At 42.2% G+C, this 27,726-nt stretch overlaps 1 protein-coding gene and 1 pseudogene across 2 annotated transcripts in view; one reads left to right on the forward strand and one right to left on the reverse strand.

The window, feature by feature from the left end:
- Window positions 1-27,726, forward strand: part of PRDM10 (PR/SET domain 10) — a 149,373-nt gene that overhangs the window by 91,190 nt on the left and 30,457 nt on the right. For both annotated transcript variants that reach the window (XM_075564083.1, XM_075564084.1), the window contains 7 exons: window positions 947-1,064; window positions 12,269-12,398; window positions 13,034-13,276; window positions 18,895-19,242; window positions 20,659-20,814; window positions 26,381-26,560; window positions 27,555-27,665. In XM_075564083.1, coding sequence (XP_075420198.1) covers window positions 947-1,064; window positions 12,269-12,398; window positions 13,034-13,276; window positions 18,895-19,242; window positions 20,659-20,814; window positions 26,381-26,560; window positions 27,555-27,665 — 1,286 coding nt within the window. The remainder of the gene's footprint in view (window positions 1-946; window positions 1,065-12,268; window positions 12,399-13,033; window positions 13,277-18,894; window positions 19,243-20,658; window positions 20,815-26,380; window positions 26,561-27,554; window positions 27,666-27,726) is intronic.
- On the reverse strand, window positions 5,918-6,554 carry LOC142422516 (large ribosomal subunit protein eL19-like; annotated as a pseudogene).

The following is a 27,726-nucleotide window of genomic DNA, read 5'->3' on the forward strand; positions in this document are numbered from 1 at the left end:
TGAAGTGATATACACTTTTGGGTATCTTTTGTTCAACATTTAGTTTGTGAAATTCACTCATATTGTTGTACATAACATAGTTTGGTCATTTTCATTGCTGTTTGGTATTATACCATACTTTATTATGTTTTACTATAGATGGTAATTTGAGTTGTTTCCAATTTGGGGCTATTATTAAGAACGCCAGTATGAACATTCCTACCCACTTCTTTTATTGAATTTATGGATACACTTCTGCTAGCCATACATCTAAGAGTGGAATTGCTAAAGCATCGAGTATGTATTTACTCAGTTTTCATAGATACTTCTGACCACTTTAAGGAGCATAGTGGCTACCCATATGAAGTTGCTAACCTTTGGTAGCTCCAAATCACCATCCACTCCAAGGGAGAAAGATGAGGCTTTCTACTCCCGTAAAGAGGTACAGTCTTAGAAACCCCCAGGGGCAGTTCTGCCCAATGCCATAGGGTCACTATGAGCCAGTAGGACTCAATGGCAGTGAATTTTGTTTTGTTTCCGAGCATTTGCTAAAGTGATTATATTGGGCATTGGTTTTCAAGATTATTTGCAATAAAATATGCAACTTAAATCACAAGTTTGGGGGTACAAGTTTACATTTTTGCACCTTTGTCATTTCAGTGTAATGTGGTTGTGTGTGTTGATTGGTTGTGTGTGTGTTTGATATGGGATGATGTGAGGATATTTTTTCCTGTGATATGGTATATGAATATATCAGAAAAAGTTCTTAAAAACCAACTGTCTTTCAAATTTTGGTCTTTGATTTCATGGCAAAACAGCAATGCCAATAAGCCGACATTGTGTGTTCTATTTGTGTTATGGGTTCTTTGAACTACAACTGGATGGGAATAGTGGGGACACTAGCTATTTGGGATTTTCCGGTGTGTATTGACCATCAGCCTTTATGACTTCTTTCCTATGGGTGCAGTTCTTCGAGAACAAGAGAAGAATTGGCCCTGTTATGAATGTAACCGCCGATTTATAAGCTCGGAGCAGTTGCAGCAGCATCTCAATTCACATGATGAGAAATTGGATGTGTTCAGCAGGTATATATGAGGGGAATGGGTTCCTAGGCTCAGTTTTCAGACCTGCAGAATGATTCCTGTATTTTCTATAAACTGATAAGTGTTCGTGTGTGTGTGCACGCGAGTTTAGAAGTAACCAGGTAGGTAGCTGAGAAAAATGTTTATCTGTCATTTCCTCTTCCTCCCCATGGTCCTCACTTATTATTTTTCTTTTTTCTAGCATATCCCATATTCATTAATAGGAAATTCCAGTCAAACTAATTAAGTCTCCCTTAACTACATGCAGATTCTGAAATAAAGATTCTTGAAATAACAATGTACTTTAAAAAATAATCTGCTTCTATGGTTTTCAAATTTGTTTTTAAAACCAGTACCATTTGGGGAGTGAGGGGAAAAAAAGAGGACTTGATGCAAAGGGCTTAAGTGGAGAGCAAATGCTTTGAAAACGATTAGGGCAAAGAATGTACGGATGTGCTTTATACAATTGATGTATGTATATGTATGGATTGTGGTAAGAGTTGTATGAGCCCCTAATTTAAAAACAATCAATACCATTTCTTTATTACATGAAATCATATATTTTATTCTAATATACTAAAAGGACATTTGAAAGAAGAATCAAGTCAGCTAGAGCATTATAAGTAATGGTAAGAAATTTGGATTTTTTTTCTAGGTCAGATGGGAAGACTCTAGAGGGCTCTGGTCAGAAAATACTGTGATGTCAGTTATATGTGCTTCTAAAATAATGTATTTTTGTTGGTGGTAATATACACAGCAAAACATACACCTCTTCAACGGTTCCGACTTGTACACTTCAGTGACATTGATTGCATCTTTGAATGGTGCAACCACGGTCATTTACCTGTTCTTTCCCCACTAACAGCAACTCACTGCCCCTTAAGGTTCCTACCTAATCATTTCAATGGCTCTTGTCATTTGGTGCCATAGAGATAGATCTTAAAAGGGCATACTGCTCAAGACTTTTACCAGTTAAACTGAACGACTGTTTGAATTTAAGACTTCAGGGTTGTATATTTTTGTTGGAAAGTTTAAAGATTACCTCAGGTATGAACTGTTTCATCAGGGACCCATTGGAAGGTCCTGGGTTGAGTGGGGAAAAAATTAGAACAAAATTTAAATTTCGATAAAAGGCCAGATCTACTTGACCATTAAAGGAGCTCCTAAGGCTGTCACCCTAAGGCACCCTTTGAACTTGACACTGAAACTCCTGATGGAGATCACCTTTCGGCCAAATAATAGATTTTTTAAAAAACATTTTATTAGCGACTCATACAACTCTTATCACAATCCATACATATACATACATCAATTGTATAAAGCACATCCGTACATTCCTTGCCCTCATCATTTTCAAAGCATTTGCTCTCCACTTAAGCCCTTTGCATCAAGTCCTCTTTTTTCCCCTCCCTCCCTGCTTCTCTCTCCCTCATGAGCCCTTGATAATTTATAAATTATTATTTTGTCATATCTTGCCCTATCCGGTGTCTGCCAAATAATAGATTTGCTTAGAAAATAAACAGTATTCCCTCTGAGTAAATGTGCATCCTTAAACAGTCAACCGAATGAGACCAAATGGTTAACATTTGCCTAACGCAAAGATGAGAAGCAATGAGGAGAAGGATGCTCCATAAATGGAAAAGAACAGGCAGAATGGAAATAATTAGAATGCTGGTACATTGTGAAAATTGTAATCAGTGTCACAGAATAATTTATATAAAAACTGTTAAGTGGGAATCTGGCTTGCTGTGTAAAAATTTTCACCTAAAACGTCATACAAAACCTTTTAAATAAATGGACAGCCACCCCTCCCCCAAGAAGAATTTACTTCAGAGGACAGCACTGAAGCTACAGCACATGAGAGCAAATGAAAGGGGAGGAAGAGAGAGTGGAGCACATCCTGGCCCACCAAGCCTTGAGGACAATATCCTCACTCAGAACAGCCAATGCACAGAGGACTAGCCCCACCTTATGGTGGGCCCCACTACGAGACACTACATCCCTCACTGACCCCATAGCCTTACGGGGGATAACGCTGGAGACACAGTATGGGAATTGTGCCCAATTTGACCCCACCACACTGAGGAAAAACACTAAGGGCATGGAACAGAACAGCAAGGGGAGCAGGGAAAGGAAGTCCCAAGGGAGGACCGAAAGTAGACTTTGGGGCCAGGACGTGGCACCCCATCAGACTCGACCAGAAAACACTCCTAAAGGCTAACAAACAGACCTTGAACTATTTACAGGCTTTTCTTTTTTTTTCTTCTGGTCATTGGGTTTTTGTTGTTGTTGTTTTGTTTTGCTCTGTCTTGTTTTTGTGCATATTATTATCTCTGCAGGTCTATCTAGATAAGATAGGCGGAATAAACAATCTGGAGGAGAAAACAATGGGAACGACAGTTTCTCATGGGACATGGGAGAGAGGGAGATGGTGGAAACAAAGTGATGTTAAACAAACCCAGGGACAAGGGAACAACAAGTGATCCAAAATCAGTGGTGAGGAGGGTGTAAGAAGCCAGGTAGGGCTTGATCAAGGGCAATGTAACTGAGAAGAATTACTGAAATCCAAATGAAGGCTGAGCATGATAGTGGGACAAGAGGAAAGTAAAAGGAAATAGAGGAAAGAACTTGGAGGCAAAGGGAATTAAAAAAGGTCTAAATACAGGCATGTATATATGTAAATATATTTATATAGGATCATGGGGAAATAGACCTATGGGCATATATTTATAGGTTTAGTATTAAGGTAGCAGATGGACATCGGGCCTCTACTCAAGTACTCCCCAAATGCAAGAACACTTTGTTCTATTAAACTGGCGCTCCTTGATGCCCACCTTCCAGACAGGATTGCTGAAGACAAAGCGGGTGCATAAGCAAATGTAGTGAAGAAAGCTGATGGTGCCTGGCTATCAAATGCTATAGCATCTGGGGTCTTAAAGGCTTGCAGGTAAACAAGTGGCCTTCTAGCTCAGAAGCAACAAAACTCACATGGAAGAAGCACACTAACCTGTGCGATCATGAGATATCAAAGGGTTCTGGTATCAGGCATCAAAGAACAAAAAATCATATCATTGTAAATGAGGGGGAGTGTGGATTGGGGACCCAAAGCCCATCTGTAGGCAACTGGACATCCCCTTACAGAAGGGCCGCCTGGAGGAGATGAGCCAGTCAGGGTGCAGTGTAGCAGTGATGAAACATACAACTTTCTTGTAGTTCTTTAATGCTTCCTCCCCGCCACAATCATGATCTCAGTTCTACCTTACAAATCCAGCTTGACCAGAGGATGTGGTACAGATAGGAACTGGAAACACAGGTAATCCAGGACAGCTGAACCCTTCGGGACCCGTGGTAAGAGTGCCGATACTGGGAGGGTGAAGGGAGAGTGGGGTAGAAAGGGGGAACCGATTACAAGTATCTGCATATAACCTCCTCCCTGGGGGACAGACAACAGAAAAGTGGTTGAAGGGAGACGTGGGACAGTGTAAGACATGACAAAGTAATAATAATTTATAGAAGATCAGGTTCTTGAGGGAGGGCCTGTGGGGACGGAGGAGGAAAATGAGCTAATATTAAGGGCTCAAGAGAAAGCAAATGTTTTGAGAATGATGATGACAATAAATGCAAAATGTTTTGAAAAATAATGATGCCTAAGGACCAAAGACTAGAAGGGGGTACCCCAAAAATCCTCCAATTTTTTCAAAGGTATGTATTTAATTTTTTTTTAAAGCAATAAAAACCTTATCACCTTCAACAAAGCACTCTCCATTATACTTAATACATTAGTCAAATCTGGGATTCCATTCTTGGAAACATTTTCCAAACTTATCTGTTTGGATGGCTGACAGTACCTCTCATATTTTTTTCTTCACCTTTTCTATATTGCCAAGTTGCTGTCCTTTCATGTCCCTCTGCATTTGTGGAAACTAAAAGAAATCTCTTTGAGCAAGGTCAGATGAGTAAGGTGTGTGGGGCAAGAGGGACATGTTGGATTTTTGCCCTAAACTGGCATACTGAGATGGCTGTGTGAGAAAGTACATTGTCATGGTGGCAAAACCAGTCTCCCATCTGCCACTTATCAGGCCGTTTTTGTCGCAAACCGTTGTGCAATCACTTCTAGGAAGCTGGATGACCGGTGTGACTCGGTGGAATGAACTATGAGTTGACATTTTAGTTGTGTGACAGACGTCCCTAACAAAGTTTGTCATCAATTTACAGTTCACCTCTTTTGAAATGAGAACACCACTCATACACTTGAGTTTTCCCCACAGCATTCTCCTTGTAATCTGTGTTCAACATGACAGCAGTTTCTGTTGTATTTTTCCCGAGCAGGAAACAAAATTTCACAGACGCACACTGTTCTCTTAAATTGGCCTTCACAAAACACGAGATTCAAGCAAAACTGTTTTTGCGAAAAAATTCACTGTAACCAGTGAGAACCTTCCCAGGCGATGCCACTGGGTGCACTAACTCAGAACAAGTTGCTTAATGCTTGCCTGGTGGAAAAAATGAGTATTATGAAATCTTTGCCCATTGGAACTTTTCCCCATTTTTTGGAGGAGGTTTCACCTCGTATATCCTTTATATTTTATGATCCTGATTTGTGATTACCTGTTAACTATTCTAATCCCATAATCATAAGGTTGGTCTGAAGTATGTGAGAAAAAAATGGTAGAATGACTGAAAAGAGAGAATTTACCTAAGGACAATAGTTTCAAGGGTTAAACTAGCTTTCATGTCTCTAGAAAGTCTGAATTCTAAGAATTTTAAATTCTATTCTGTATCTTCCTACCAGCTTTGATCAGAATTTTTTTTTTTCAGGGGCAGGCCAGTAAGGCTTGCTTTTATTGAGTGACTGATCAATAGAAATGCCAAGGCCACTAGGTACAGAGAAGAGAGGGGGAGTTTATTTCTTGGTCTCTTCCTCCCTGGACAGAGTCTTGATGATCTCCTCTTTCTTGGCCTGGAGTCGCTCCTCACGGCGCTTGCGTGCTTCCTTGGTCTTAGACCTGCGCGCCTCAGCCTGGTGAGCCAGGAGCTTCTTGCGAGCCTTGTCTGCCGTCAGCTTGTGGATGTGTTCCATGAGAATCCGCTTGTTCTTAAACACGTTCCCCTTCACCTTCAGGTACAGGCTGTGATACATATGGCGGTCAATCTTCTTTGACTCCCCGTATCTCCTGAGCGGCCGGCGCAGAATCCTCATCCTCCTCATCCACGTGACCTTCTCGGGCAGGCGAGCATTGGCAGTGCCCTTTCGCTTACCTACGCCCATATGCCTGCCCTTCCGGCGGGCTAGGGTGTTTTTGCGGCCTCGGCCCGAGAATGGACGGTCATAAGCTTGCGGATGATAAGGCCATCTTTGATCAGTTTCCGGATTTGCTGACGGGAGTTGGCATCGGCAATCTCATTGGTCTCGTTGGGGTCCAACCAGACTTTCTTCTTGCCTCAGCGGAGGACGCTGGAGGCGAGCCTCTTCTGAAGCCTGAGCATACTCATGGCTGCGGCGGCAGCGCCGAAAGGAAAGCTGATCAGAATTTTCAACTCTAGATTCTTTCATCAGGTATTTAGCATTGGTGCTGCCTCTGCACCATCACCTTCTTTCTGTCCTGTGGCAAAGCGGGCAGTTGCTCATACACGCAATTAGCTACACATTGCTTCCCTTTTCCTTTTCTCTCCTGCTTTTGCTCCAGGTCAATTGAGACCAATTGTGCCTTGGTTGGGTGGCTGCAAGCTTTTAAAACCCAGGCATTTATGGGAGATAGAACAGAAGTATTAGACACAACATTCAACATACAGGTTCTCCCCTGAAACCATGACCAAGAAAGCAAATCCCTGGAGGTGTTTGGTTGTGCATAAGCAGCCTCACTAGTTTCTCTCTTTCTCTTGGTCATTGTTAAAAGATACTTGTATTTATTACATACGTTTTGGTAACTCAACTTTTCACAGGTGTACAAATTATTGACAGCAGTGGTACTAATCAGCTGTGCGATACTGATTTCCACTGACTTTACCGATTCTCCAGCACTGTAAACTGCACCTTAGTACGCCATAAGCAATAACTTCCTCGTTGCCCCCACCCTGCATACCCATTCCTATTTTGAGCCCCTTGAAACCACTCACAGGACTCGATCTCTGTGCATTTTTGCTATTCTCTACTTTTTATATAAGTAAGGGCATAAAATATTTATCCTTTGTGATTGATTTATTTCACTCAGCATAATGTTTTCATGCTCTTATCTATATTGTAGCATACTTTATTTCTCTTATTGGCTGAGTAGTATTCCATTGTATGTATGTACCACATTTTGTGTATCCATTTATCACTTGATGGACATTTTGGTTGTTAACATTTTTGGGCTATTGTGAATTGAACATTGGGGTAGACGTGTCTTTTTTGAGCCTCTGCTTTCAAGTATTTTGGCATTTGTATGCTGTTAGTCAGGGTAGACTAGAGAAATAAAATTCATAGACACTTACATTTTATAAGAGAGTTTTATATAAGTGTACATTAAGAAAGCATCCCAACCCAGTGCTGTCCAGGCCCATAAGTCCGACATTAGCTCATATGTATGACACCAAGCTACAAAGTCCTCCTCAATTTCAAAAAATACAATGATGCAGACTGCAGGAGGAAAGCCTAATCAGTGAACATGTAAGTATCTCAGCTCTGGCAGGGATCTCCACACGGTTGCTCCAGCACCCAGGGCTGCATCGGGGTACGTCCATGTGGCTTCTCCTCGGGGATACCTTGCAGGAAGTGAGCCTTGCCACTGAGGCAGAGAACAAGCTTAGGCAGCCGCACACTGGTCCAACCATCGGAGAACAAGACACAAGAAAGGCGAGGCTCACCAAGCTCTTTATCTTTCCTCCCTTCAATTAATCCCACATGTGTTCATTGGCCAGGTTGGCACAATAAACCGTAACTATCACACATACCTAGGACTGAAGTTGCTGGGTAATTTTTTTAGTTTTTTGAGGGAATACCATCAAGTATGTTTTTAAAAGATCACTGTAGGTAAAAATTAAAACACCATCGGAGCAAAAGTGAAATTGGCAAGATCAGTTAGAAGTTATCGCAGCAGTTCACATGAGAAGGGGTGCTTTGGGATAGGACATTACTGTCCCATGTAACTGGGCCAGATTTAAGGTTACTGATTGTGTTGGGTTTGAAAGTATAATGGCTTTTTGGAAAGTGGAAAAGTGAATAGACTAGGGAAGTACAGTGTGGTTGCCTAAAGAATAAGGCCCCGTACAAGGCCATGAAACTGAAGTGAGACCATTAGCTTGGCTCACTGGTTTTCCAGCTACATTCATCTGCAAAAGAAACTGGGCAGAATGAGTAGAGCATTGGATTAAGCAGGGCTGTAGTTTTAGCTATTGTGCATGTGGGGTGGAGCCAGAATAATGTAGCAACAGTCGAAATGGGAATGAAGGACACTAGAAGGGAGTGTTATGATCAACTGTGGGGTTCAAATTGTGGAGGAAAGGGAGAGAAAACGTTAAGAAGGGTGTGATATAATAATAGGTGGCATAAATAATTGGCTAGAGATGCCAGTGAGGTGAAAGATTTGTTAGGGTGTCAGTGGGAATGAGCTGGAAAACTAGGAAGTAATCAGAGTGGGCCTAGGATGGGGTAGGGATAGCAGTGAATGAACTGGGATAGGGAGGTTTTGTATTTATAATGATGACAGTCTGTGACACGACCAAGGGAGGCTGCCTGCGTTGGAGAAAAAAATTAGAGTTAAGTCATCACCTGCTGTGTGTTCTTAAGACTCGATTCAGGGAGATGTTACAGTATTTTTTACTACTATATTATTAATGTGAATCTTGGTTTATATTCTGCTACTTCTACTAGAGGGTACCAAATAGAGGTATCTAATAAATCCTTCTGAGGCTAGGAACTGTCTCATTTAACTTGGTATTTTTAGTGCTCAGTGGAAGGCATGACACATAGTAGATAAAGCGCTTTTTAGTCAATTGTTGAATGAAATTTGTGACACGAAAAATTTAATTTTGATTAGAATTAATCTGAACCACTTGCTTTTTTTGGACAGGCTATTTTTTGGTATGATATTAAAATTGTTATATATATATTTTAAAGTCCTTATGTTTTTTATTATCCATATAATATACTTATGGATGGAATGGTATTTTAAATTTGATTTTCCCCCATTTATTTTTTATTGATTGGGTTTTAATACATATATCATTCCATTTTTCTATCACGTCAAGTGGAACTGTACAATTGCTATCACAATCACTTTCTAACCATTAATTTGCTTTTTTAAATAATGGGTATGTTTATGGAGAAGTAGAAGGAATAGATATGGAACAAGCTTGGCTATCCGTTAATAATATTGAAATGTAGTAATGGGTACAATGGCCTCATTATGTTGTGCGCTATAGTTGCATAGGTTTAGAGTTTTGATAATAAAAAGAATCTTGTAAAAGTCCAGAGAGCATGTCTATCTAGATAAGATGGGCTGGATAAACAACTTGGAGGAGAAAACAACAGGAACAGCGGTTCTAGGGGGACATGAGAAAGAGGGAGGTGGGTAAAAGGAAATGATGTTAATAAACCTAGGGACAAGGGAACAAGTGTCCCAAAATCAGTGTCCCAAAATCAGTGGTGAGGAGGGTGTAGGAGGCCTGGTAGGGCTTGATCAAGGGCAATGTAGCTGAGAGGAATTACTGACACCCAAATGAAGGCTGAGCATGAGCATGATAGTAGGTAGGACAAGAGGAAAGGAAAAGGAAATAGAGGAAAGACTAGGAGGCAAAGGGAATTTATAGAGGTCTAAATACAGGCATGTACATATGTAAATATATAGGATGATGGGGAAATAGACCTGTGCGCATATATTTATAGGTTTAATATTAAAGTAGCAGGTGGGCATTGGGCCTTTATTCAAGTACTCGCTCAATAATAGTTTATTGAACTAGCATTCCATGATGCTCACCTTCCTGACACGATAGGATCACTAAAGACAAAGCGGATGCATAAGTAAATGTAGTGAAGAAAGCTAATGGTGCCCGGCTATCAAAAGATATAGCATCTGGGGTCTTAAAGGCTTGAAGGTAAACAAGCAGCCATCTAACTGAGAAGTAACAAAGCCCACATGGATGAAGCACACCAGCCTGCATGATCACGAGGTATTGAAGGGATCAGGTATCAGGCATCAAAGAACAAAAAATCATTTCATTGTGAATGAGGCAGAGTGTGGATTGGGGACCCAAAGCCCATCTGTAGGCAACTGGACATCCCCTTACAGAAAGGTCGCAGCTAGGAGACAAGCCAGTCAGGGTGCAGTGAAGCAATGATGAAACATACAACTCTCCTCTAGTTCTTTAAAACTTCTTCCTCCTCACTATCATCCCAATTCTACCTTACAAATCCAGCTAGACCAGAGGATGTACACTGGTACAGAGAGGAACTGGAAACAGGGAATCCAGGACACATGAACCCTTCAGGACCAGGGGTGAGGGTGGCAATACCAGCAGGGTGGAGGGAAGGTGGGATAGAAAGGGAGAAGCAATTACAAGGATCTACATATAAGCCTCTCCCTGGGGGATGGATAACAGAAAAGCCAGTGAAGGGAGCCGTTGGACAGTGTAAGACATGACAATACTTTTAAGTTATCAAGGGTTCATTGGGGAGTGGGTGGGAGGGAGGGGAAAGAATGAGCTGATACCAAGGGCTCAAGTAGAAGGCAAGTGTTCTGAGAATGATGAGGGCAACAAATGTACAAATGTGCTTGATACAGTGGATGTATGTATGGATTGTGATGAGTTGTACGAGCCCCCAATAAAATGATTTAAAACAGCAACAACAAAAATACAAGTCCATAGGAAATGTATGAATTTTATTATTTTGATAATAGATGAGTAGAATAATGAAGCATGACCTGATTTATTTTACACACACACACACACACACACACACACACACACACACACACACACACACTCCTGAGTCTCTTTTCTTAAGGAGTTTACGTGTGTTAAGAAACCTTGAAGGGGCAGTGCTTACACAGCGTGCTGTGAAGCAGTAGAAGGAGAAATTCCTTCTGACCTTCTGGAAGCTGACAGTAAAACAAGCTTTCGAATGTCACCACAGTAGCTAGAGCAGCGGTTCTCAAACTGGGTTGTGACCCATTTGGGGGTCAAACGACCTTATCATAGGGGTCGCGTAAGATCGAAAACAAAAATATCACAATGTATAATTTTATGATTACCATGCTTTAATTATGTTCAGTTTGTAACAATGAATATCAGATATTTACATTACGATTCATAACTAGCAAAATGACAGTGATGAAGTAGCAATGCAAATAGTTTGATGGCTGGGGTCACCACCACATGAGGCACTGTGTGAAAGGGTCGCGGTCCGAGGAAGGCTGAGGACCACTGCTGTAGAGGGACTGTGAGGTGAGCCTAGGGAAAGAACTCGGTCTTGTCTAAAAAGACATTTTCTAGGAATGTACTTTCCTGGTAGGGTATTCTGTCCTGTCTTATATCATATTTATAACTTTCTGGTGATTTAAGTGGTCTGTAGAGAAGACAATCAGTTTTATATTCCAGAACTCATAGCGCATGCAGTCCCCTCAATGTACCATGTCCTGTTCCATTTTCTCCTAGTGGTTCCTGTTTTCAATCTTCCTCCTCTCCTACATCTCTGCTTTATCTTTGGGTACATAGCACACTCTCCATCCTTAAATGGTTCCCCTATCATTTCAGTGTTGTGTTCTTGCTTTCAGTTCAGTAGCAACATATTGTCAGTGCCTTCAATTTTTAGGGCCCTCTCCTTTGAGGAACTTCAGACACCTCCTTAGCTGACAAAGCGGGCCGAGATGAGACGTTTAGAAAGCTTATGTTAGCCAAACCATTATTTATATTACAGAAATGAATAATATAGTTGGAGCAAAACCAAGATATGGACTTAGTAAGAATCATTTAGGTTTTCAACCTTCTGAATGCCGCGACCCTTTAATATAGTTCTTCATGTTGTGGTGACCCCCCAACCAAAAAGTTATGCTTCATCACTGTCATTTTGCTACTGTTCTGATTCGGGCGGCCCCTCTGAAAGGGTCGTTTCATCCCCAAAGGGGTCTGGACCCACAGGTGGAGAACCACCGATTCAGGGAACATTTGTTATAGTGTTTATGAAAGAGCAATGTGAAAACTGACTGTAAATTCAACCTCGTCCCCAGAACAAGAGGCCGAGGAAGAGGACGAGGTAAGAGGCGATTTGGCCCAGGCAGACGGCCGGGACGCCCTCCAAAATTTATCCGCTTGGAAATAACCAGTGAAAATGGAGACAAGTGTGGCGATGGGACCCAGGTACGGGGGGGCATGGGAAAGAACTACTCCTTACATGCTTGCTGTGAAGATGTGCTGCACTTGATATTGATAGGCCTGCCACAGCGGTACTTTGAGAATTGCTGATTAAAGTCTGCTTCCCGTGGCTATCAAGTCAGTCCTGGCTCGTCGTGCCCATATAGGACAGCATGGGCCTGCCCCTGGGGTTTCTAAGGCTGTCCATTGTCTGGAGCAGACTGCCATGTCTGCTCCCACAGAGCAGCGGATGGGTTCAAAGGTTGACCTTTAAAGTGTAATTAGAGAAAGGATACAAAGAACATGCTTTCAGACGTTACTTAAAAACCTGATTTAGCTGTACTAAACATTTAAAATTGATGGAAAATACTAGAGAGGACTTTCATGTTTCATTAAACAATTAAAAATTATTATGTTATTCCTGAAGAATTTTTCCTCAGGAAGCATTTCAGAATATATCAAAGTTTGCGTCTGGGAATATATACCCAATTAACTTCTTCCTGAGGGAGTGTTTTTCCCTGAGCGTTGAGTTTAGTCTTTGAAAAATAGCAACAATTGTAAATTTTGTCTGATATTTCTTCTAGAACTAATCTCTACATAGGCAGGAAAATAATTGCTGGTTATATGACTTCCAATTTCAGGACTTGCTACATTTCTCCAGCAAGGACCCGTTTGATGAGGGTGAACCAGCTACACCGAATGGGCTGGATCAGCCCGAACAGCACACTCTCGCAGTCCCTCCGCTACCACAGGAAACCCAACCTTCTTTGGAGCCCGAGCCCGAGACGCATACCCTACATCTACAGCCACAACAGGAGGAGAGTGTGGTGCCCACCCAGAGCTCTCTGACAGCAGACGACATGCGCAGAGCCAAACGCATCCGAGTAAGTAGGGAAAGCCTGGCTCCCTTCTCTTCAGTGGTGATTGCAACTTGGCCAACCAGCTTTGAGCTGCTGATTGCCAACCTGTTCCCTAGCCACCTTGAAATCTTGCATCTGGCCCATCACATACTCGATCCTTGTATTGTGTACGAAACCGTTAACTATTTCTCCATGACTTTGGCAGGCTGGAGTGACTGGGCAGTTTAGTGGTGATGCCGAAGCCTGGATTTTGGCCCTTCTTGGAGTAGTGTAGTTACAGGAGGCTAGCTCTTTGCATGCCTGATTGGACGTGGATAAATAAGTGTTCTTAATTATAATAGCCATTCTCACTTGAAGCTACGTTGCTTCATGCCAATAACTTCATAGTTCACAAATTAATTTGGGTCACCACAGTTTCCATGGGGAGACTGGAAGATGACATTGCTGAGCAATGCAAAGGGAGCCCCTGTGCCGCAGCTGACAGGAGTATGCCGTCTTCACATCCAGGGTCCTCTCTCTGCTCCCTGCTCGGTTGCTGTTAGGAATGCACACGGTGGCACATTTGAACAAATTTTAGATGTCCACTTCAGTGACATTGATTACGTTCTTCTAGTTGTGCAGTGGTTTGCGCTCTCTTTTCCAGGGGTATCTGAAAGAAAAACTCTCAGTTCAGAAGCCAGGTCAGCATCTCACTAGTCTGACGTGTGTCCTGGGTTAGACCAATGACTTCCCACCTAGATGTGTTCTTCTTTTATTACTTAGTGACAGAATGTGAGTGTGACTTAGGAACTGCAGGGAATATGTGTGGGAAACATTATGGTTTTGTTGGATAAACCCCTTCGCCTGGCTGCTTATATCCTGAGAACCATTACTTAACACACCTATATTTGTGTCAGCTGGGAGTGTAAAGATTTTTGCTAGTGTTTTGTGTGTAGATGAAAGTGATTCTTTGTGTAATTTCCCTGACTTTACAATTGCTAGGTGAATTCATTTGGTCTTCTTACTTATATTTCTTTTGTTTTAACTTACTTCAAGGCTAGAAGGGACCTTGAAAAATAATCTAGTCCATACCTTCATGCAAAAATACATGGAAACATCCATAATCCTATTGATAGCTTTGAAGAACTCTGAGGCTAAACCAGCTTTTATGAGGGCCCTGGAATTGAAACAAGTAAAATATTTGGTTCGGTGCACATTAATTGAAAAGGATATGTGACCATATTACATAAATTCGACCAGAAACATAAAAGGCTGTAAACAATTTGTCACCCATCATTCTATTTTATTTTCCTCTTTACATTTTTCTCTTGTCCAACCACAAATTTTTCTACCACGGATATTCTAAAGCTTTTGCTAAATCCAGAGAAATGCTTACCTAGATACAATGTTTTAAAAGACAAACTAACAAAGGTCCACACACATGAAGTTCAGTTGTAGAAGTACAAACCAGTCTATCATCTCTGAATGAATTAGGTGACTGGTTTCATTACATGGTTCCTTGTGACAAAGCAAAAGCCATGTATACATGACTTCTGGAGGCCCGTGTTAGTTGAGCCTTTTTTTTCTCCCTCACACTCTCTGAAAAGTAGGGCTATACATTTTTTCATCTTTTCTGTCCAGGTTGGTAATGACCAACTGAAGGGAGGTCTTCCATTCCCATTGGTAATGTAACTCTTTTTCTCTCCTCTAATGCTGCCTGCTCAGTGGGAGCTGCAGGTAGGCTTGTTTCCTGTGTTTTACATAACAGTTTGCTGTTTCAGTGTTTGCCTGACCTGCTGTTCTTTGCAACCTTTACTTACTAAATCCTGGTGGAGATCAGAATTTGGTTGCTAAAGCAAATGCCATTTCGTTAATGAATAACAACTTATTTGCAAATACATCATTCAATAGATCGGGAGCCTCAGTTTCTTCATGGATAAAATGAAGGGATAGGACTAAATGATCTCCAAGGTCCCTTCCAGCTCTAAAGTGATTTGGAATGGCTTTGAATTTGAACTATCAATTCAGCACTGTACTCGATCCTCTAAGGCAGCGATTCTCAGCGTTCTCAACCTTCCTCATGCCGCGACCCTTTAATACAGTTCCTCATGGTATGGTGACCCCCTCCCCCCCCAACCATAAAGTTATTTTCATTGCTACTTCATAACTGTAATTTTGCTGCTGTTATGAATCGGGCAACCCCTGTGAAAAGATCAATTGACCCCCCAAAGGGGTCACGACCCACAGGTTGAGAACCGCTGCTCTAAGGGATATAACCGCATTTTCACAGGAACCCTGCACTTTATGGCCATACCGTCCAATTAAGGGAGATAACGTCAATATGTTAAGCTTCCCAGTAATTGCTAATTTTAAGGTATAGCCTCAAATTGCTATCTGAATTGAAGAGAAAAGGCCACAGGGAGAAAGGTATGCATGAAGTATAACTTCACTAGTCCTTGGAAGAGAGAGAGAGACACTTTAGCTGGATCCAAAGAAGAGCAGCCTGTTTCAGAGGAGCAGAGCTGTAGGAGCGCAGGCCCAGACGCAGACTGCACCTGGTATGCTTGTAAGACAGTGAGAACACTGGCTTGCCATAGTCTGGGGTGCCAGGTGAAGAGAGAGATGTTGGACCCCAAACTCAGCATAAAATAGGCCAGAGAAAGGTTGTTTAAAACAAACCCAGCAGTCGGATTCTTTTTGTCAGCTAATGTTAGGATCAAGATAATATGAAAATTGATTAGGTTCCTTTAGCTTTTAATATCATACTCTAGTTGCATTTTATCATCTTAGTCTGCAAAAATTTGTCGTCTAAGAATTCATTACCATGGGGTTAATGAATCCTTCCGTCACAGATTTCACATCTTTGACACCGTTGGAGTACGTGATGTGCCTTACATTATGGAGTGGTGGCTTGAGTGGACGTCAGAGACCAGAATATCGATTCACCCTCTTATGTTTCATGGTTTCTGTTAGACAGTCATGCTGATTGTGGCTCTGAGCAATGGAAGAAAGCTTAGAGTGGAAACGGCCTGCAGGGAGTTCCGGGCAGCAGTTTCAGCATGCTTTATACCTTGTAATGTGAAGCTCACGAGACCAGAGAATGTGATCTGGTTCTTGAGTATGTAGGCCATGTTCAGACGCTGTGGAAACGAACAAGAAGATAAGAGTAAGATTAGTAGATAGACATGAGAAAGTGGAGCAAGGTGGATGCTCAGTTTAAATCAATGTCCGAGGACACTCTGGCTCATCAGGAGTGACAGCAGACTGATTAGTGTAATGGACCAAAACAAAACTGAGTGCTGGATTTGGCACCCCAAATACATGGACTTTCAGGTAGGACTAAGATCAATAGGTGTGTATTGTGTCACTCCTTGGACACATGCCTGATGTGGGTGGGATAAAGGAAATGATCCTTAGATGCCCAAAGTGCCCTAAATTGAGAATCTTTGCAGCAGGGCAGTGTGTTTCCCTAAAACGGAAAGCAGCCACAAGAGCAAGAGCTTGTATGTGAAGTAAGCGCTCCTCCCGAGAGTCACAGATTAGGTGAGTGCCGTGCAGCACATGCTGGAGTGAACGAAAACTCTCTGACTGGTTTCAAAAGCTCTATCCTCAACATTTCTGCAGATGCTATTGAAATGACCTTGAAATAGATACGTGTAGATCATATATATTTCATTCACGTGTCTGTATATTAATGTCTCTTGAAATATATTTCATTAATTTTTTCACTTTTATTGAGCACATGTAAGAAGCCAAATAATTTATTAAAGTGTTTTAGTTACAAAGGGAACTCTAATACCATGCACATCCCCCAATAGCCTCAGTCACTTTAGGAAAGCAATGTAATTGCTTATAATCTTGAGTAGAGATCATCTTAAAAATACTTCCCCTAGTCTGGTGAAATTAGCTCTAAGAAAACAGTTTCTGTTTTATGTGTAGTAACAGATATATTTCTGGATTTTTACATTTTCACTAAGTTGAAAGGAATTATTTTGCTTTTTTTCCTCAAATGATTATATCACACTCAATTCTGTTTGGTAGTTACTCTTTGGGAATAATTTGTCTAAGCATTGCTCACTGATCCCCCCCCCCTGTACAAATATTATATTTAGTTCTCCATTAAGCCTGCTGTTGACATTCCCTCATAACTATATACGCACCTCCACTCACAAAAATATTTTAGAGGGATTTTTCTCCCTTATATCCGCTTTAGAGCTGTCCCTCTGATACTATGAGGAATGTATGGATGAGTTTCATCATGAACTAACTGAATGGTTGATCCTGTGTTCTCTGTGTGAGACATGACCCCATTGCATGGCACTCAGAGTATGAGTGGCTTTTCCAGTTGGAGCAATAGATTTGCACTGGTGAGCTGCATTCTCTCACTTGGCGCCCTTGTAACAATTGCATGAATTTGCAAGATGGCTAAGAAATAATCAATACAATTGCAGTCTATGGCTAAGCGGGGGGGGGCGGGGGAGGCACCCCACATAGACAAAGTAAAATGGACTGATAGAGACAGGGAACAAGACAATTAACGTTGTTAGCATGGCATTCTAACTGGTGGAACTAACAGCTGTGTTGAAGCCGTGGTCTCTGTGTTTTGTAAGTGGGAGGTTATTCAATGTGTGCGTATGTTGATTGTGTCTCATGAATAGACACAGTCACATCGATTCTAACGACGTATTTCCCTTTCAGTTTGACCTTTTAAAGTGACATGCCACAGAATTCACAATTTTTCCCCCAATAATTTTATTGGGGGCTCGTACAACTCTTATCACAATCTATATATGCATCCATGTATGAAGCACATTTGTGCATTTGTTGCCATCATCATTCTCAAAACATTTGCCTTCTACTTGAGCCCTTGGTATCAGCTCCTCAATTTTTCTTCTTTTTAAAAATTATTTTATTAAGGACTCATACACCTCCCGTCACAATCCATACATACATCAATTGTGTAAAGCACATTTGTACATTTGTTGCCCTCATCATTCTCAAAACATTTGCTCTCCACCAGAATTCACACTTTTAAATGGAAAGTGTTTATATTCTGAAAGCTGTGCAGCTGTCGCCACTCGTTCCAGAGCATTTTGGCGATGCCCAGACGACATTTAGTGCCCATTCGCAGCCAGTCCTCCCTCCTTCCTGCCCAGGCCTTTAACCACTACCACTCCTCAGTTGTTTTTCGTACCTCCTTCATTTGGTAACCATTTTAATCAGGCTTTCAGTTATTTTTCCCAAGGGCTTCAACAAGTAATATTTTTGGCTACCTTCTCCAGCTCACCATGCATGTGTAACTCACCCCAAGACTCTCTTTCTTTCTGGGTCCACTTGAGTCCACTATGGAATTTGTTGTTTTTTTTTATACAATTCTTCTATTGGGAACACTCCTTTGAATGTGACTTAAACATTTTCAGAGAAAACACAAAGATTAAAAAAACCCCAAAACCCTTAAGTTGAAAATTTGTCTTTTCAAGATGAAGTTCTTTGAAGATGGCTTAATTTTTAATGCTGCCCCAGAAGACTCTTCTTTCCTTGGTCTGTGCTGGAGTCTGCAATGGCAGGGGAGCCTGTGCTTGCTCATCTCTCGCTGTAAATGTGGGAGGCTCATGCGCCTGTAGACTCCTCACTAAATAAGCCTATGCATGTGTGTCTTTCAGAATGCAGCTCTTCAGCATCTGTTTATTCGGAAATCCCTCCGGCCTTTTAAATGCTTGCAGTGTGGGAAGGGCTTCCGGGAAAAGGACAAGCTGGACCAACACTTGCGCTTCCATGGGCGGGAGGGGAGCTGCCCTTTGACCTGTGACCTCTGTAACAAGGGCTTCATCAGCAGCGCTTCCTTGGAGAGCCACATGAAGCTCCATTCGGACCAGAAGACTTACTCTTGCATTTTTTGCCCAGAATCCTTTGACCGTCTTGATTTGTTGAAAGATCATGTGGCCATTCATATCAATGATGGCTACTTCACCTGCCCAACCTGTAAAAAACGTTTCCCAGATTTTATCCAGGTGAGTGCCCATGGCTAAGCTTCCTGTGTTTTTCCTTTTTCTTTGGTAAAAGACACTGGTTTCTAGGAAAATTAAGACCCTGGTCTCTGTGTTTTCATCCATTCTTTAAAATAACAGGACAGTTAATAACATATATTTTTTTCCTCAAGCCATTTTTGATAGAAGATTACTATTCCCCTTAATTATTCAACTCAGAATGTCAAATTTGAACATGTAGGCTATTATAAGTAATAAACACCTAGACCTGATTTGAATTCTAATACAAAATACATCTTTTGTGATTTTGCTATCAATTCTCAATGCAATTATATTTGGAAAGCCCATGTCTGGGGTTGGGAACTTCTCCTCTCTACCATCGTGGTCTCCTATTGTGCTTAATTCAAGTCAGGTAGTTTGGGGAAAACTGGTGCGCACTATGTTTTCATAGCAAGCACTGGCTGCCTCCCCTGAACTATATTCTTTGTTAAAACAAAGTGGGGAATATAAATTCCTGAATACTTATGATTTTATCTGAATGTCAAACTATAATTGATAATATTGTTAAATTTTATTCAATGAGTAAATATCCAATAAAACCCTTTTAAAAATTAAAAAATAATTTATTACCAAAGCAAATGGAGATTAGGATTTAATCATAGTTCTGTTAATGTTGGGAATCTACAGATTTCTCACACACACAACTAGAACATTTGATGTAAAGAGGGATCTAAAGGTAAAAGATAGCGTAAAAAAATGAAGCAAAGAATCTTTTTCTAGAAATAGCTTACTATGACTCATTACAGAGCTCTTTGTGTTCAGTTCTCCTGCACTGTCTGAATGTGCTGAGGTTTATAATTCTTTATTTAAGTTTTTTAAAACAAAAGGAGTAAGTTGCAATTAAGGAAAAACAACTCTGGTCTTGTACTGCTCTCACAAATGGGTTTTGTTTCCCACTGCATCTAATTTGGGTCTTTACTTCTGAAGAATCTGATTTTAGACCAAGGTATAAAAGAACAAATTACTAAAATAGTCTAGTTTTGCTTGTATATGTTGGAGGCAGGAAAAAAGTGAGGAATAATGTTTGATTTGCTGTCTTCTACATCATTTTTAGCAGGATTATTTATACCCAAAGGAACTCATCTTTTAATCTGAAATAAGGCCTTCAAGTTGTCCGACCAGTTGCCCCAGCACTCTACCTGCTTCCTCTCCCGCCCACAGGGGAGGGGCAGATTTCCGAGGTTTTGGGGTCTCGTGTTTTATTTCTTTGCGTCATGGATAGATGTGCTATTGAGGCCAATTATGACATATCATTGCGTTACAAGTTCAGGTGATGGAATCCATGGCAGCACACGGGCTCCCTCTAGTGTGGGTAGACTGCTCTTTTAATATTCTCTGGTGCCTGATTACCCAGAGTTTGTTTTTGGTTTCCATTGCCAGGTGAAAAAGCATGTGCGCAGCTTCCACTCAGAAAAGATATACCAATGTACGGAGTGTGACAAGGCCTTCTGTCGTCCTGATAAATTGCGCCTCCACATGCTCCGACACTCGGACCGCAAAGATTTTCTGTGTTCCACCTGTGGGAAGCAGTTTAAGGTACTGTAACCAGGAAACAACCTAAGGTTCTTCCCCTGGCCATAGAAATGATGGCAAGCTAAGGCTAACTGCCGTCTCAGTTCATCAGTTTGTTTCCTCGTGTGAAGAACTGGACTTGAGTTGCATGAAAGACTTTGGACGCATGCTCAGCTTAGGCACTGTAATAACGTAAGAGAAAAGCACACACATATATATGTACATAGATCTATTTCCCCATCCTCATGTATAAATATATTTACATATGTACATGCCTGTATTTAGACCTCTATAAATGCTCTTTGCCTCCTAATTCTTTCCTCTATTTCCCTTTCCTTTCCTCTTTTCCCACTATCATGTTCAGCCTTCATTTGGGTTTCAGTAATTCCTCTCAGTTACATTGTTCTTGATCAAGCACTATCAGGTCTCCTACACCTTCCTTGCTATCAATTTTGGATCACTTGTTGTTCCCTTGTCCCTGGGTTTGTTAACACCTGATTCCTTTTCCCCACTTTACCCTCTCCCAAATCCCCCTCCACCCCTGTCCCCAACTTTCAATTCTGTAGTTTTCTCCTCCAGATTGTTTATTCCGCTTATTTTATCTAGATAGACCTGCAGAGATAATGATGTGCACAAAAAACAAGACAGAGTAAAACAAAGCAACAAAAGGAAACAAAACAACAGCAACAAAACAACAACAAAAAGAAAAGCCTGTAAATAGTTCAAAGTCTGTTTGTTGACCTTTAGGAGTATTTTCTGGTCGAGAGTCTGATGGGGTGCCATGCCCTGGTATTCCCCTGGGACATCGTTGCTCTGTTCCCCTTGCTGTTCTGTTGCACACCCTTAGTATTTTGCCTCGGTCTGGTGGAGTCAGATCAGGTTCAATTCCCACATTTTGTCTCCAGTCTTGTCCCCTGCAGCGCTAAGGGTCAGCGAGGGACGTTGTGTCTCATGGTGGGGCTGCCCTATGGTCCCTTCTGTGCATTGGCTTCTCTGAGCAGGAATATTGTCCTCAGGGCTTGGTGGACCAGGATGTGTTCCACGTTCTCTTTCTTCCCCTTCATTTGCTCCTGTGTGCTCTGATCAGACATGTCTTTCTCCCTGAGCTGTAGCTTCAGTGCTGTCCTCTGATGTGAATTGTTCTGCGAGGGGGACGGGGCAGCTGTCCATGTAGTTGGGATAGGGGATGGCTCCTCAGATAAAGGATGTATTTTATATATAAGTTTGACAGCATATTTCTGATATGTTGAAGGGGGGTTCAAAGCATTTCTGGAAAAATAGAACTAAAAGGTAGTGGAATTTTCCCATGAACGTTTTGAAACCCCCTCATATTTATATTGGTGGCAAATAATATATAGCAAAATATGCAGGGGTCAAAATTTTATGAAAATTTTATGAAAACACCTTGTGGAAATGAATTACTGGGTCTGGGGTCTCAGAGACCTCAGGGTCAGTTGGCATAGTAGAGTCTACAAAGCTAATGTTGTAGATCCTTCTTAGATAATGGCTGGTATCTTTAAGCTGGTGAGTTGCCCTCTATAGTGAAACTATTGGTTTCTCCCAATAGTTGCAGCAAAGAAGAATGACGAAAGTGAAGGACAAATGGCAACAATTAGGCCAAAGGGTTAATGGACCCCTTGACCTGCAGCTTTTATCACCTTGAGTCAAAAGAATTAGCTGGCACCTCACTGCTGACCACTCTGAAAGGGCTCACAAGCAGGGGTCTTAGATTGAGTGGGAGAAAAATGTGGAACCAAACTAAAAATAATAATTTTAAAAGCCTAGGCTTACTGGTCTGATAGAGATTGTTAGAATCCCCGATGACCTTTAGTCATCCTTTGACCCTCTAAGCCACCCTTGTAGCTTAAATTTCAGCTCACCCCAGACAGGTCTATAAAGTGGTAACACCTGGGAAGTATACACGCCCTAGAACCACCAGCCAATAACACCAGAGGGCAGCCTTTGCTCCGAGGAGACTGCAGACAGCAGAAGGGGAGAGGAACCGGCGGAAGAGGGAGTAATGTGGCTTTCTGAGGACTGCAGCCTGTATCACAGGTCAAACGGGTATGCTTGTGGACGGGGAAACCACTTTGCTCTGTGAACTATTACAGAACTCACAGTAAAATTTACAAATGTATGTGTGTGGAATGTAACGATATTTAGAGAAACTGCAATTTTTAAAACTTAATTTTTTGTGTATGATAGAATAACTAGTAGATGGTTTTAAGTTTGTATAGATAGTTGCTCTGTACTAAACTTTGTTTTTATTTTCTGTGAAGAATTAGTTCTAAATGGATACCTATCTTATGATGCTAACTGGTTGGCGTCCTATCCACCTTATCCATTCAACAGTTTCTAAATATCGTGATATAGGATAGGGATGTAAGACGTTATCTGCTTCCATTTTCTCCTTGACGTTCACCCAGTGTATTCAACAGGGTTTGATTGGCCAGGGAAGCAGAGATGCTAGGAGTCTGTGGAATAAGGAATTTATTGTAGGAGTAGAATATAGTAGTGATTGAAGAAGAAGAAGAAGCAGGAGAAATAAGGGTTTGAAAGAGAATTTGGAGGATTGGAGAATTCATTGAGCACCCTTCTGAAACCCAGGAGCGAGTGGGTAGATTGAAGTTGACCTTGGCATCTGGGACACTGGGATGGACCTGTGCAGGAGAGCTCAGTCGTCCCCTGCAAATGGAGGAGGCAAGGGTGGGGCTCATCAGGAACCCACAAGTTCCTCTGTGGCGGGCCCTCCTTCGGGCCTCTGTCACTCAGCAGAATGACCGCTGTACCCTTCTGCCATCCATTCCTAACAAGAGTTTCACCTAAGGATTCTGACTATAGAGAGTTCTCCTTAGCCAAGGTAGCACAGTACAGAATCGCCACATGCCTTCAGGCCATTTTCAAATAGATTCTGATCCCTGGCCACCCTACAGGACAGAGTAGCACTGTCCCATAGTGCTTCCAAGGCTGCAATCTTGATGAACGCAGACTGCCTCATCTTGCTCCCGTGGGACGACTGACATGTTTAAACAGCCAACCTTTAAGTTAGTTGCCAAGCACTTTAGCCACTGCACCACCAGGGCTCCTTAAAATTATATCACTACTGAATTTTCTAGAGACCAAATCCGACGTCATGTCTCTGTGGAAAACAATTTGAACTGTTAGCTGACCTCTGGATTGACTACATACACAGTTCTTATCTTGTCAAGGCAAGGTATGACCTGGCCCAAATACTTCGCCAGCACCCATTCCCGCTCCACTTTCTTCTCTGAACTCTTCAAATGTTCTTAGTTTACTTTTGCAATGGCTTTCCATGTTGTCCTCTGCTTGAAGTTAACTCTCAACTTCTTATGTCATTTTACATGACCAATGTCACTTCACGTGGGGGCAACAGACTACATTAAATCTCGACCCCAACAGAATACCTTAAGTTCTGCTCTTAATAATTTCCCTAGAAATTTTACTTATGACTCCATCATAGGCCTTGGTATAATGTATTTTTAAGTATCCATGTTCCTAAACTATAGGTTTCAGGGTAACATATATAAAGACAAAGTAAAACTTTCTGATTTTAATAGGTTAATAAAGAAAATCTACATATGTAGATTTTTAAACTTTATTAATAACACAGAGACCAGCATAAAATCGTTTGAGAGGCCTTGGTTTTGATTTAGGGTGTAGAGAGATTTCATAGTTGAGGGGACACTGGGGGATCCACTAAATGGCAGGGAGCAGTTTGCCAGCTGGCCAAAGGGTGCGGGAGGGAAAACGATGACCAAGGCTGAGGGCAGGGCCTCACAGGCAGGGATTATGGAGAGGTCGGAGTACATGGTGAGGCAAAGTAGGTCCCACCTTGCTTGTTAAGCTAAGTAATTAGACTTCTGCTAAACGGAACCTAGAGATGCTTTGGAGCCAGACTCAAGTAAGGCAGAGGCAGTGTATGTAGGGAAAGCCCATCTTCAAGACATACGTCTGAGGGAAAGTTGACAGGGCCTTGTGCCGGATGAGTGTGTGAGGGAAGTATTGCAAGGGATAGAAATCTGGAGTTTGGGAGACCAGGTGTTTGGGAACACTGTTGACGCAAGTGTGAGATCTCGGCAGGGTTGGGGAGCAAAGGGGATTTTTGCTTAGGAGATGTTCAGATGGAAAAGGCCTGTGGAGATCGGCCCTTCCGTGAGCAGCAGGCCCATGCCTGCATGCACATCACTGCATTATCTTCTCGTGAGCATTTAGGATTTGTGTGATGATTGATGTAGAATGAGCCCCTCTAAGTGAAGTACACCGGGAGGCTCAAGTCAGTGACTGCGCCAGGATTCACTGGGGAACCGTGGAGCGGCGACAGAGAGCGCAAGTGGCAAGCTCAGGTTCTGAGCAGGAGAGGCCATCTGATAGAGCCGAGTCTGCTCTGTGGCGCTGCCTTTTCACGGTCCGCGTCCTCACCCTCGCTGATGCTGCTCGCACCATCAGATCCGATTCACCGTGGGTCTGCACGAAGGGAAGATGCTGTTATTTATGCCAACATGTTTGCTTGTTTGACTTTGTATTGTGAATTGAGTGAAGGTTTCCAGAGCAGGTCAGCTTTCCATTCAACAATTCATACACGTTTTATTTCATCCCTTTCATTGCCATCACCATAATGTAACCTTATTTATCCCATTTCCTCCCTGAGTTTTCTGTTCCCATTCCTCCATTCTGAACCCTTCGACCCTTTGTCCTTGGGGAAATCCTGAAGGGCAGGGTTCTTAATCCAAAGTTGGTGGCAGACTAGGAAACGATGGGCGTTCGTTATGGCTCCCCAGGAATGAGGGTCGCTAGAGGTGGGAAGAAAGAATGGTTGGCTCCCTATCTCTTGCGATCGACAGCGCAGTGGGTGATGGGTGTCTAGTTATCAGGGTCTAGGTCTCAGCCTGGTTCTTGGAAGTTGGTAGGCACTCAAGAAATATGAAGTGAATAAAAGTACTAAAAGACCCTATACTAAAAAATAGGAAAAGCTGTTTCCCTATGGGAGTTCCAAGTCTCTATAAGAGCAGTATCAGTTTACTCACATGTCCGTGCAGAGAACCTCACTGGTTAAGAGCATTGGTGTGTTTGAATTTGCTTTTGTTAACGTTGGACTGAGTCTAGTTTTTTCCACCTTGACATCGATCACTAGATCAGTCTGCCCAACCAAGACCTGTGAGCAAGACTTTATGTTCCACGCGTATTAGTGTAACAAGCTTCTAAATCCATAAAACGAGAGATGACAATTCATAACGTGAGAGGTTCTTCCTCATATTCCTTTGGGATTTAGAGGAGTGTCATCATCTTAGTTCAGACGTCTGGGAGTCACTTATAATCTTAACTTTGTAAAACCCAGCGTTATTTTTGAACACAGGATGCACTATCACTTTGAGTTTCACACCAAGGTCCATTCATTGGGACGCACGCGTTCCTGGCCGTATCTGGCGCCCTTGGATGTCCCAGCCCGCCAACAACTCAGATGCATTTTGGTAGACTGGCACCACTGTTGACCTTTACTCATTTTTTTTCCCCAAAATTCATTAAAATTTTTAAAATTTCATCTACCTTAAAAAAAAATCTCTTTCAATAGCGAAAAGACAAACTGCGGGAGCACATGCAGAGGATGCATAATCCGGAGAGGGAGGCCAAGAAGGCTGACCGCATCAGCCGCTCCAAGACTTTCAAACCGCGCATCACGTCCACGGACTACGACAGCTTCACGTTTAAATGCCGCCTGTGCATGATGGGCTTCCGGAGGCGAGGCATGCTGGTCAGTGCCCGTGGCTGTTGCCCTCCTCTCTTCCGGCCCCTTGTCACTTGGTCTGTGCAGGTGATGTTCTCTGTGCTGAATCATGCCTGCCTCCAGTGACTGGCTAGCGGGGAGAAGAAAGTCCGAGACACCCGTTCCCAGTGTGGAGTCTTCCCCTTCCAGCCTTCTCTCTCTCTCCCCTGTTACAGTTCTTTACGGGTGTCCTCTAGGAGGAGGCCTGTTTCCAGCACTTTCCAGCCCTTGTTTGTTTCTCGGGGCCCTTCCCACCTCTGTGTTCTTCTCCTATTTCCCCTCTTCTTTCTTTGTATCCCTATACGTAAGGGCTTCACAAAGTTTTTGGAAAAAGAAACTCCAAAGATAATGGAGTTTTCCCATAAACTTTGGAAACCTCCTTGTATAACTCCACTTTTGGGTGGAGTCTTTTGTCTTTGCCCCTAATGTCTCCTTCTAATGCCTCTCTTGTCTAGATGCGAGACAGCAGTAGAAGGAATCTTCCCACCAAAGCAGGGTCTGTGAGCCCAGGTTAGTTGGAACACCAAGGTAGCCAGTTCCCTGCTGTCAGCGCATCCTGACGTTATTCCGGTTGTAGAATGTGTGTAGCGTGGCCAAGAGCGACACTGAAAATTCAGAACCTCGGTTTGTTTTCATTCAATGTTGTCCATAAGACTTGGTCACCAAATAGTGAAACCAGGTTTGCATCAGGAGAATTCGCCAAAGAAATTCATGCTCGTGTCACTTTCATTTTTCTATTAGTAGCTATTTTAGTTAATGAGTATTAGTGAGATCCACCATGACCTGCTTCATTTTCAGGAATTCGCCGAATTACGGTTCAGTCTCGTTAACAGAGACTATTAATGTGGTGTCAGATGGGCTTGGGGATGCCTTATTGGTTTGGGGACCTTGCTTCCGAGAATTTCATTTTCTCGTATCTGAGGGTTTTGTGTAGCTTCTGTTTTTGATGGATTTCTTCCCCTCCCTTGCCCCCTCCTTTTAGGTAAATCACCTATCCAAGAGGCACCCAGATATGAAAATCGAAGAGGTGCCAGAGTTAACCCTGCCTATCATAAAGCCTAACCGCGATTACTTTTGTCAGTATTGCGATAAGGTAAGAGGAAAGCACTGATTCGGGCGTGCTCTGTGAGAGCTCTCTGTGAGCCAGTGTGTCT

The sequence above is a fragment of the Tenrec ecaudatus genome, chromosome 12, assembly GCF_050624435.1.
Source record: "Tenrec ecaudatus isolate mTenEca1 chromosome 12, mTenEca1.hap1, whole genome shotgun sequence".
NCBI classification, from domain to species: domain Eukaryota; kingdom Metazoa; phylum Chordata; class Mammalia; order Afrosoricida; family Tenrecidae; genus Tenrec; species Tenrec ecaudatus.